Source organism: Saccopteryx bilineata, chromosome 3, assembly GCF_036850765.1.
Source record: "Saccopteryx bilineata isolate mSacBil1 chromosome 3, mSacBil1_pri_phased_curated, whole genome shotgun sequence".
NCBI classification, from domain to species: domain Eukaryota; kingdom Metazoa; phylum Chordata; class Mammalia; order Chiroptera; family Emballonuridae; genus Saccopteryx; species Saccopteryx bilineata.
The window spans coordinates 250832744-250844793 of record NC_089492.1 but is presented as its reverse complement, the minus strand read 5'-3'; the positions used below and the strand labels follow the sequence as shown (position 1 = coordinate 250844793).

Below are 12050 nucleotides of genomic sequence, written 5' to 3'. Positions count from 1 at the left end.
GAATGGAACCCTTCACGTTCTATTTGAAATGTCTAAATATGTGTAAGAAAAGAGTAGAGTTAATTTCTTGTGGTTATAGTTCACTCTTGGTTCACATTCAAGTTTAGTTACCTAAGAAAAGAGAGAGCTCTGGTTATTTTTTTCTCAACAATTCAGTTAAAGAAAACACTGCTGGCCTGACCTGTGGTGGCGCAGTGGATAAAGCGTCGACCTGGAAATGCTGAGGTCGCTGGTTGGAAACCCTGGGCTTGCCTGGTCAAGGCACATATGGGAGTTGATGCTTCCAGCTCCTCCCCCCTGTCTCTCTCTCCTCTCTGTCTCTCTCTCTCTCTCCTCTCTAAAAATGAATAAATAAATAAGATAAAAATAAAAAATTAAAAAATTAAAAAAAACAAAAAACAAAAAAGGAAACACTGCTGGAATCCTCCCAGTTTACACGACACCCCCCTCCACCGCCCCCACCTACCAGCCAGTCTGTTGCTAGATGATTATCCAGATGTTTCTGGTGTGTTTTTGTTGCTAATATCCTCTTTATACTTCAAGGAGCTGGGTACAGATGTTGCTTGAGGATATACTTGCTAGACACCGGTACTAATTAGACCACTTGTCATTTTTTGCTTGGTTTCATTTTGACCACTGGGTGCTCATGTAACCGTGTTGGATATTTTTAATAATAACAACAAAAAAATACGGAAAGCTGTAGTTAATTAATCTTATACAGCTAAAAAAAAAAAAGGAGGTTTGAAAGTAGTAGAGATAACTGGTGCCTGGACGATTGAAATAAACGATTTACATTTGGACACCCCTTCCCCTCCTCCCAAAAAACCCATCCATGTAGTCAAAGTGAGAACTTAGGCAATAAAGAGACGACCTTGTTAGAAAACGCTTCCCAAGTTTTGCTTGAAAGTTAACTGCTTCTCTCCCTTCCTCCGAAGAAATGGGATATTTCAGTTTCAAGTCCCTGGAACATTATTAGGTTTTCAGAGTTCGTCATGATTTCTTACCTATATACCATGTCTTTAGTATTCTTAAAAAATCACTCTATAAAAGACTTTTGCTTTTGCTGAGCACTATTGTTGCTGTCAGTCCGCGTCTATTCCTCCACCCCCACGGCCACCTCTGCCCATCGTGGCCCTGGGTTGATCTGGCAGGTGCGAGGCCGGGGCGGCAGAGAGGAAGCCAAGTTTACATAGCACGAGCCTCAGAGAAGGCGGCAGCAGCACAGGCCTTGCTGCCGGAACTTGGAGAGCCTAGCGGGGGAGCGCAGAGGCCGGCTGGCTCTCCGCCTTGCAGCAGCCAGAGGCGCCCAGCCTCTAAGGCCCTGCGGCTCTCCGCAGCCGTCTTAATTAACAAGCCTCTTCCCCTCACGCCCGCCTCCGCCGGGCTCGCTGCTGCCCGGGGTTTCGCGTCGCCACTCCAACCCGCCCGCCAGCCGGAGGAGGCCGCGGGGCGGGCGGGTAGGGGCCAAAGCAGGAGACTGAGGGAGGGAGGCGGGGAGCCAGGAGGCGGGAGAAAGGGCGCCAGGCGGGGGCGGAGCGTGAGGCGGGAGGGGGAGCGCCACCCGGCCGGGGGCGGGGCGTGGGCGGGGCCCGGCCTTCCCGCTCCCCCGGCGCTGCGACTCCACAGAGCCTCCTTAAAACTCTGCCGTTAAAATGGGGGCGGGTTTTTCAACTCAAAAAGCGCTCAATTTTTTTCTTTTCAAAAAAAGCTGATGAGGTCGGAAAAAAGAGAGCAGAAACCGGCACCGTCTCTGCAGCGGCAACAGAAGCAGCAATTGTTTGAGTGAAAAAAGAAGCTAAGAAGGGAGGCAAGGAAAAGAGCAGAAAGGGGGACAACGCTCAAGTATCTGTAGGGGTGCAGGGCGCAGGAACCGGCGATTTTGGAGAACCCAGCTACAAAAGAAACTGTCACTGGGAGCACTACGGCTCAAAAGGAAGCAGCGCTACCCGGTTCGGCTCCAGGGCACAGCTGGCTGGTGGCCGCTGCCCTGTCGGCGGCACAGGCTGAGGGCAGAGGCCGGGGGACCGCGAGAGGCTGGCGAAGTGGCACCAGTCGCCTAAGTCGCTGGGCTCTCGCCGAAAGGGTAGCGGGGCTGGCTACGTCCTGGGATTGTGGTGACTGCCCCTACTCGGGGCTTGGGCCGAGCTCCCCACGACCCTCCTGATCTCCGGAGACCTTCAGAAAACCGGGAAAGGAAGGAAAAGACGGCAGCGGCAGCTCAATGAGCGTCTACAGTAGGAAGTCTGAACTGGCTCGGTCGTAGGCGGGAAGTTACTGGTGGGCTGCCTGGTGCAGCCGCGATGCTGCCACGCGCTGCTCCAGAAGCCCCGGCCACTTAGACGCTTCCCGCATCGCTCTGCCCTTTCTCACGCTGCTGGGAGTCGTGGGACCCGGTGGGGCCGGCCATGACCCGCTTGCCCGAGGCCCGCCGCGCGCCCGGCGGTCTCCAAAGACGCGCGCCGAGCCTTGCTCCCACGGCCTCTGAGGCTCGGCGGGGCTGCAGTGGCCTGGCGGGCGGACTCCGGAGCCTGCCCGCGCGGCATTAGCCCGCAGCTCAGCCCGGACTCGAATAAAGGCTCTTCCCGTGAAGCCGAGGCTACCGAGGAGTCATTACGACCTGTAACTTCAGGGCCACGGAACTACTACTCCCGTTTGCCTTTGGCGATCATCTTTAACCCCCCGGAGTACGTCAGCATCCAGCTACAGCGGCGCTCTAGCTGCCGCAGAGGACTCAGGACTACTACCCCTTCGGGCGTGACGGATGGAGACCGAGCCTCTCCGAGGACCTGCCCCTGCAGTTCTGGCTCGCACGGCTCAAGTCACCACCGTGAACAAGGGTGGGTTAATGCCTTTTCTTCACCCTCAAATGTCTTTTCTTCCGCGGTATTTTCTCCCGGGTCTAGTCCCTTAAGCCTCCGTACACGTTCCTCGCAGAGATCTGTAGTGTTGTAGTAGTGACAGCTCTGCCTACATTTTATGTCCAGAGTAATTACCAGAAATGTGTCTGTGTGTCTCTCTGTTGAATCACCAGAATTCTTCATAGGGGTTAAGCTAAAAAGCAAGGAGCAGAGCCCCTCTCCAATGGCTCAGTTTTGCTGAATAATCACGTGTGAATCGAGGGGCGGGCTTTTGGCAGGCAGATCTTACTAGTATTTACTACCAAGCTGTACTCCAGATTAACCATCCCAGTCTTTCTGTCAGTCTCCGATGCCATCATGCAGCCTGGTTAGGGCCAAAGGAAAGGGAAAAAAGAAAAACAACTAATTCATCTTTTCCCGATCGTCAGGACCCTAAAGAATGGCCGAACCTTGGGGGAACGAGTTGGCGTCCGCAGCTGCCAGGGGGGACCTAGAGCAACTTACTAGTTTGTTGCAAAATAATGTAAACGTCAATGCACAAAATGGATTTGGAAGGACTGCGCTGCAGGTTGGTATCCACAGAGGTGGGGAAAACAGGTCAACAATGTTGCCTACGTGACCCGGGTTTCTTGAATAACAGCTTTTAAGCTTTCAGGGGTACAAAATTTCACTGTTTTTAAACCTAGTTGGTTGCCATATTTTATATCTTTAAGTGGATCCAACTCCCCAAAATGACGTACTTTGAACAAACTCGTCAACTCCAATAACATCCTCGATATCAAGTGAGTTCCAGGTTTGGTCTTAATTTTTGGAATGTTTTTGTGACGGTGGGGATTTGAAAGTAATCGTAGAAGCGACAAGTTTTGTTTTTTGGGGGGTGTGGGGGGTGTTAGACAGCTCTGTAAACACATTATTGTGATTATTATTTGAAGTAAATGCACTGCTATTAGTGGTTTCCGTACTTTGCTCCAATAATTGACTTTAACGTTAATTTTCTTGACTACTGGCGAGGGTGTTTTTCCTTCAAATGCTTCAAGTTTTGACAAACGACCTTTCCTCGTTTGGAATGGGTGGACTGGGCATGGGCACAGGATGTACATTTCACAGTTAATGTAATACCATCCACCCATTCAAGATTGAGGAGGAATAAAAAGTTGAATTTTCTAATCAGAGCTCAGCTCATGTTTTTGTCTCTGTGGTCATGCCGTGATATGTTCTAATTTTTAGTAATTAGATTTACAAGCAACAAATGAAACATGTTCAGCTGCCAAGTATTGTACCTGATAATAATTTTACTCCTCTGAACGTTATCATGTAATTTAGTTGAAGGGCTTAGAACAGAAAAATGGAAAAGTGGTCTCAAATAATTGCTTCATCAGAGTTCAGATAATATTCTTATGAACTATTCTTATGCAAAAATGCCACACTTGAAGCTTTGAAAATTGGAGAGAGGGTTTTTAGGGTGCTTTGTTTTAGTTACAAGAATTAGAAATTTAAGTGGCAGAAGATATACTATTAACTGACGAAGTTTATACAATCTGTACATTTTAAATCAGAATACACTGACCTTGCAAAATTTTTCAGTATTGTGGAAGCTTATGCATAGATATTAATATTTTATCTTGTTATTTCAAGTAGATTAAATGGGGAAAGGATTTTTTCTTTTTCTATTTAGTAGTTTTAACAGGTTTGGTTATGGTAGCAATGCCACAAATTTAATTTATTTTAAAATTTCCTATTGAAAGCTAAAAGATTATATAAGTCTCACAAACAATGAACCACTTAACCCATGTTCAGAATAAGATCTTACAGAACTTTTGACGAACAGGAAGACTGGGAGGTTAAAACTGAAAAAAAAATTTTTTTTGACAAACATTTTAAATACAATTCCGCAATCTTGTTTATATTAAACATACTTATCAAGATACTAACACCCACTTTTGTGGCTTAGTCCTTGTACATATAATGAAACACACACAAACAGGAGTCTCAAAGCTTATTTTCAGTATGTATAATCCTGACTCTGAAATTGTGTCATAACTCAAGAAAGAACTTTCTTTTCAAATAATTTCCAATATTACCATTATTTTCTGTGAAAGATGGCAAATTTTCTTCTACATTTGTTTATTTAATTCAATTGTAAAAGTTCCCCACCCCCTTGCCAGAGTAAGCTTTTCAATCAGGACAATATCAAAGGCCTTAATCGTATATTTGCTTTGCAAAGATCCAAGGTGTCTGCATCTTATTTTTCCCAGTCTAGGTTCTTAAATGTGACTAAATTTTCAGAAGCAGTTGTGGCAAAAATTAGATAGTGTTGATTTTTAATAACCAAAATGCATATTTCATTGAAGTTCTTATAAAATAAATTATCTATCAGTTTTACTACTGACCAAAAGGAAGGGCTAAAAGCCAGCAGGGTTTTATCGACAGAGAAGCTTAATATCTTGGCCATCTATATAGTTTGCATTTATAAAATATTTTTATTCTGAATATATTTTATTACATTGCTTAATTTGTGGTTATTTTTGAAAACACATGTTTTAAAGGGGATAGCTCAACTTTGTATTTTCCAGTGGATATTTAATTTCACAAATATTTGAATGTTTATTATGCAATCTATTTATTATAAAATTATATTATTATGAGAATAGGTAAATATAAATGAAAGCAGTTAAAATGTTAAAATTTTCTGGCATGTTAATGAGACTACTTTTTCACAACTAAATGATATATATTGTTTAACTGCATGCTGCTTTACAAGATATCTTATAATTATGAGAGCCTAATAGAGACCTCTTATTAGAGTGAAATATATTCAAACAACAACAGATACGTCTTTGTCATGTGAATTATTTGTATGTTGACAGCAAATTTTAATACAACATTCTAGTTTTTAAAGTGTTGGTAGTTTACAGATAGCCATTCCTAAATGCCTGACAATAACTGCAAAAGGGAAATAAGATGGGACTACCAGTTGATTATTTAATGGGCTCAAACCACAGATAAAGCTGTCTGTCCCAAAGTACACATTAAATATCTTATTTTCTCTTCTTTTGCTTACTTGAAAATCAAGAGGCTAGTTAGAACTTTCAGAAACAGAAAATAATATAGTAAGATGACTGTTTCATCCACTTGCCACACAATCATTTCCTATCTAATACATGGCGTATCGTGAACATAGCTTTAGATAAATCAACATCATAAACCATGTAGAACACTTTTACTTAACACCTTAATAATCAGTAACATTTTAAATTTTCAAGTGGAGGATTCTAAGCACTGAATACACCTTGTAGCCAATATGTAATAACTTGCAAAGAAAAAAATTTAAAGACCACTTGGAAATTTGTCATTGTATCTATTGGGAGAGAGCTTGTGAAAATTAATCACTTAAGAAAATATCAGGTCTGGATTTTTAATAGATCATTTTTACATTTAGGTGATGGAGTCTGATCTGTAGAAACACTTCTTTGGGGGTTTAAAGAAACTCGCTCTCCTTATTTCTTTTCAGTGGATATTTAGAAAATAAATTCTGCCCACTTTGATTTTCCAGAGTAAATACTGTAGGTATATTTTATATGAACAAACACAGAAGGAGACTTAATTTAAATCTCAAATTCCATTTATTTTAATAAAATCATGAAATGACATAACTTAATGGGAAATACAGGACTGAGTTGGGGGTGAATTTTATACAATTAGACTTGTTCTATTTTGTTGATAAACTTACCTTATTTGGGGGCCCATTTAAGATATTCTATCATAGAAACTCAATTTTTATAAGTTTTCTTCTATTTTACTTTTACCTACTAGTACTTTCCTTCCTGCAACAGAGTTCTTCAAACTCCATCGTATGGGTCTTCCCCAAGTACTCTTTCACCAAAAATAAATAGTTACAAAAATAAGAGAGGTGGTTTTAAAAAAATATTCTTATAGTAGGAGCACTTAAAGGATTCTTTTTTCTTCTTCGTCTTTTCTAGGTTATGAAACTTGGAAATCCCGAGATTGCCAGGAGACTACTACTTAGAGGTGCTAATCCCAATTTGAAAGACGGAACTGGTTTCGCTGTCATTCACGATGCTGCCAGAGCGGGGTTCCTGGACACTTTACAGACTTTGCTGGAGTTTCATGCTGATGTTAACATCGAGGATAATGAAGGAAACCTGCCCTTGCACTTGGCTGCCAAAGAAGGCCACCTCCCGGTAGTGGAGTTCCTTGTGAAGCACACCGCCAGCAAAGTGGGGCATCGGAATCATAAGGGGGACACCGCCTGCGACTTGGCCAGGCTCTATGGGAGGAACGACGTTGTCAGTCTGATGGAGGGGAACCCGGCGGAAGGGGCTGAGAATCTACAATGAATATGGGGAGGGCTCTCCCACACTGTCTTTTTTGTCAGTTAAATGGTTGCCTTTCTGATTTTAAAATAATTTGTTAAAATTCAGTTTTGTCATATTTTAAGCAGCTTGTTAAATCTTCTGAAACTGCTAAATGGAAATATTACTATAGGTTTATGAATATATTTAAGCAACATCGTTTTCACCTGCAAAATCCTGAGCTCTAACATGTAATTGCAAATAGCTTTGGCTTTCTTATTATTTTATCTTACCTTGACTTTTTCCTTGCTTCTCCCTTTGCCAGTCTCAATACCCAACTTGGAGACGTTTTTAAAAAGCTTTGTCCTGATGCTTCTTTTGCCTAATTAAAACACTTTTTCAAAACAGGACAGTGTTTTTATGTCATTTCCACTCCTCTATAACCCCCATATAATTTACCACTTGCTAGAAGATCAGACGTTTTACATCCTGACATTAGAAAATGCAGACCAATTGAAAATGAGACATATTCTCTTAAGGGTTCAGTTATTCTTTCCTTCCTCTCCTGATGCCTCTCCCAAAAGAGTGTACTTGGTGCCAGAATTTCTGCTTTAAAATAGGATAAGAACAACATTTTTGAAAGATCAAACCTGAAATTACCTCAGTGTGAATTTATCCTAATGTTCAATCTTCCATTTTTCTCAAATTTAACTTGAATAGCTGAAAAACAGGTTTCAGAATAGCGATCTAAAAACAATTAGCTCTAAAAAAACACTTTAAAAAGAGACTGCCACCTTAAAAGTGTTTCTCAGTAGTTGATTCTTTTAAACCACAAATGAAACAACTGGTAAATAAATTTCCCAAAAGTGATATCATAGTATACTAAGTGCAACATAGTATAGTTATCTCTTCAAATGACAGAAGTGTAAAATTACAAAATATTTAGGTATTGTGCAAATATCCATTTTTAGGAGATAGAAAGCTCGGCAATAATAAAAAATATAAATTATATGTGAGGGTCATAAGTAATATAGGGGCTGCAGTATAATAAATATAAAAACTTTTATAATAAATAAATAGGCTATTCCTATATATAGTACTTGACTCCCACAAACCTTTTTAGTAAAGGCATATAAAATATTTTTTAAAATATGTTTAGCTAAAAATAATTTTTGAATGAAACAGAAATATCAACTATCCAAGAGTATTTTCCAGCATCTACTATTCTGTCATTTTAAAGATTTTAATTAAATGATTTCAATGCAGTTACCATTTATAAATTTATAAACACTTTATTCATCATTTCCCACATGAACAAAGATGTTTTATGTGAAACTTTCTTCCTGTTTCAAAAAGCTCACTGCCCTCATTCCAAAAAGAACAAAATACTTCAAGGTTTATTGAAGGACATGGTTCTGATGTGTTCTGATGCCTCCCTTAACAAAGATTGAAATGGTTGCAGCCAAGTGGTTTTTAAGAATTTGTTTTCCATAACAATATAAAAAGAATATAGGAGGGTAAGATTAATCCTTTTCATTTGGCACTAAAGTTCACCTACTCTAAGTTAAGTGCAATAAGATTTCAACATCTGCCACCTTTAACCACAAGTTACTGAATAAATTTGATAGCAACATGAAACTGAATTTAAAACATGAGTTAATTTAAAATTTAGAAAAAAGTAGAAATTGGGATGGTTTTGAAGGGAAAAGTGTTATATTTGGATTTTAAAACTAGAATCAATGTACAAAACACATAGCTTAAGTAAGATGAATATTGTCTAAACACAAGACTTTTACTAAAAAGGGAAAAAACCCTCTCACAAGTCGCAACTGTAAAGATGAACATTTCTGAATTTAAAGTTGAGTTTAATGGCCTTTCAGTATCCACCAAGTCTCAGAATTAAAATTGCTCTTTAGAGATTTTAAATATAGAGTTATAGGACGCCCATAAAGCTAAAGAGAAGTACTTCTGCAGTCGCTTTTTTCTTGGAGCACAACAAGGGGAGAGGGAGCTCTTATCTTTTCATCAGCCAAAAATTCGCTAGGCATTAAACATCGCCACATTTCTCTGGCTCTTCGCAGGAAATAGCTTTGCTAATCTAAGTATTTTAGAAATGAGTTATGTGGTCCCCTCTAGGAAATATAAAAAGCCATTATATGGTTTCTCAAAAACCACTATAATATTCAGTAAGACTCTTGAATATGCCGAAATGTGTAGTATGGAAGAAATGGTGTTGCTAAGTTTAATGGGGTCCAATTTGCAGTTAACTGAGGTGGGGAAGGGTCTGAGTTTATGCAAAAGACGGAGTGGAGAGGCAAGGGCTAATTAATAAAGTGATCAGAGCCCCAGTGGCCAACCTATAGAAAGGATGGAGGATGCTAAATAGAGATGCGCTCTTAAGTTCAGTTCTCCAGTATCCGCATCCAGGTCGGGAAACTCAGGCACTGCCTAGTATAAGCTGACTTACACTTGGGGGTGAGGGGCATTAACTGTACCTCAGTCCACGTTCTGGTTCTCCAGCCATTATGCAAACTGCATTTAACCATATTTTGGTAGTGAATCTATAGTTTTCTGATAAACATTACGCATCTCGTAATGGAGTGATAAGCTAGTACACACACACACACACACACAACGCTGGGTGATTAATAAAAGAATTCTGTCCCTGGCAAGATATTCAATTGGTAATATTATAAATTTCATTTATTGTGTTTATCAGACGAACGTTGGGGGAACCGTGGCCGGTGACTGGTTTCGAAATCTCAGTTCCCAAAAAGGAGCTTTCGGCTTTAGCCCGGGTTAGAATAGCCCAGAAGCGCTGCAAGATCACAGCGCTGGAGCGAGAAAGGGTCGTAATCGCAGCCTTCCTAACTGCCCAGAGTGACCTTCATCAAACGGCTACGAGGGCGGTGAGTGGAGGAGTCCCTCTCTTGGTCTCTAGAGACTATTTTGATTTTACACGGCCGTTCAACCCCCCCCCCCCCCCCACACACACACACACGCGCACAGACACACACACACACACACACACACACACACACGCAAACAGGTCCACGCAGGGACCTAGTAAGAGGCAGGAGACAATCTTCCAGCCTGAGACTGAGGGTAAAGCTCTGCCCATAGCAAACCCAGTCCCTCTCTAGAGAGGCTGCGAAGACATCCTTCGTGTCCCTTCGAAACCGTCCCAACTCCAATTGCAGCTCCCGGCTCCCTAGTAAGGAAGCTTGAGCCCAGAGCTCCCTCAGGGCGCGCAGAAAAGCCCGGGTTGGGGGTGGAGGAGTTTCAAAACCGTTAGCTCGCAATTTTTTTGCTCCCTCCCTCGCTAAGGTTTCTTTCTTTTCTCTTCCTGTCCAAATATTTCAAATTTCCGCGCCTTAAATAACAGTCTCTTTTTATTTAGTTTCCCCGGCAGGTTTGGCCGCCCGCTTGTCTCTTTCCCCCAGCGGGGCCGGGGCGCCTCGGGCACAGTGGTGCTGCCCGCAGCCCCTGCTCTGCTCGCGGCCCCCTGCCCAGCCCTCGCGGCCCAGGGGGCCCGCCGAAGCCACGGCCCCTCTTGCCGCGACCTCGCCTGACCCTGCTCTCCCGGCACCCACACCCAACTAAGGCCGCCCCCCCCCCCCCCCCGCCCCCTGCCGCCTGTCTGCTTCCCAACTCGACTTTCCTCCCGGGACTTTGGAGCCTTTCTGCTTTGGGGTTTGGAACCCCGTCGCCGTGGAGCAGCGGAAGGGCCGCGACAGTCGGAACGCAGCGGAGGAGGCTGGTGGCCGGAGCCTGCCCCCGCCCCCACCCTGCGGGTAACCTTGGAGGCGCCCTCGGAGTGAGTGGTGCGCTGCAGCGCCAGCCTGCTGGCGCGAGCGGGCGCGCGGAACGGCGGGCAGTAGGCGGGAGCGGGGGGCGGGGAGGAGGAGCGGGCCCCGGCGCCTCCCGGCCGCCGCCGCCGCGCCCGGGCAGCCGCTCCCGGGGAGGCCCGGGTCCCCCAGCTTTGGCCCTCAGGCAGCTGTCCCGGAGGAGACGGCGGCCATCCACTGGATGGTTCCGGCGACCTACGCCTGAGGACTGGGGCCAGAGGGTGCTGTGGGAGCAGAGCAGGCGGGTCGGTGAGTGCCTAGCTCTCTGCAGAGGTGAGCTGGCGGCGGGACGCCGCGCGGCGGCTTGAACAACTCCATGCCGTCTGCCCATGCCAGCACTCCCTCCTCCTCCCCCTGTGACAGCTGAGGACAGTCCGAGCCTAGCGTTCAAATGTGTGGAGGCAAATGCCTTTCAGGCTTGTCAGCCCTAAGACTATTCATAAAGATCCCCCAGGGTGTTGCTGTTGTCAACTGAAAATGCACGTTCATTTCGAAAGACCCTCACACCGAAACACGGAGAATTGCAGGCCCGCAGGGACTTTGTGTGGGGCTGGAGTGCGCAAAATACCTAGAAGGGGTCTTCTTTTATCAACCCAGAATAGATCCAAAAATCAAGTTATGGATCTTCAGTGATACATGAAAAGAATAAAAACTCCCCTGATCTGGTTATTGACTTGGTAAATTAAAGTTCCAGTGAAATGTTTTGCCATCTGCTATAGAAACATTGTGCGAGCTTCAGGTGTTAGGATGTGGGTTTAGAATTTCTGTACTTTCTTTAATTCTCAGAGACATTGAATAACATCATGATAACACACCCGGCAAGCGAGCAAAGATTATTCTTGCCACCACAGCACCTGCAAAAAAGCACAAGTGTAGCTCATATTTTGCTTCCTAAGGTTCTAAAATGGCCTCCGAACCATCCAGAGGTACCAGCACATACGAGGAGGTGGTACGGGAGAAGAGTTTGTACATTTAAAATATATATACAGATATTATTGCACTTCAGCTATTCCACTTCATCTCTTTCTCCC

The 12050-nt window shown here is 43.7% G+C and overlaps 1 protein-coding gene across 1 annotated transcript; it reads left to right on the top strand.

The window, feature by feature from the left end:
- Positions 1 to 1601: 1601 nt before the first annotated feature.
- CDKN2C (cyclin dependent kinase inhibitor 2C) lies at positions 1602 to 7581 on the top strand. Its single transcript, XM_066269223.1, has 3 exons — positions 1602 to 2837; positions 3287 to 3426; positions 6839 to 7581. Exons 2-3 carry the CDS (start codon positions 3298 to 3300, stop codon positions 7214 to 7216), a joined length of 507 nt encoding a protein of 168 aa, XP_066125320.1. The 5' UTR covers positions 1602 to 2837; positions 3287 to 3297; the 3' UTR covers positions 7217 to 7581.
- The last annotated feature ends 4469 nt before the right edge of the window (positions 7582 to 12050 follow it).

Coding starts and splice junctions, on each gene's coding strand:
- CDKN2C (XM_066269223.1), top strand. CDS start 3,298: ATGGCCGAACCTTGGGGGAACGAGTTGGCGTCCGCAGCTGCCAGGGGG. Junction 3,427..6,838: donor TTGGAAGGACTGCGCTGCAG/GTTGGTATCCAC, acceptor CGTCTTTTCTAG/GTTATGAAACTTGGAAATCC.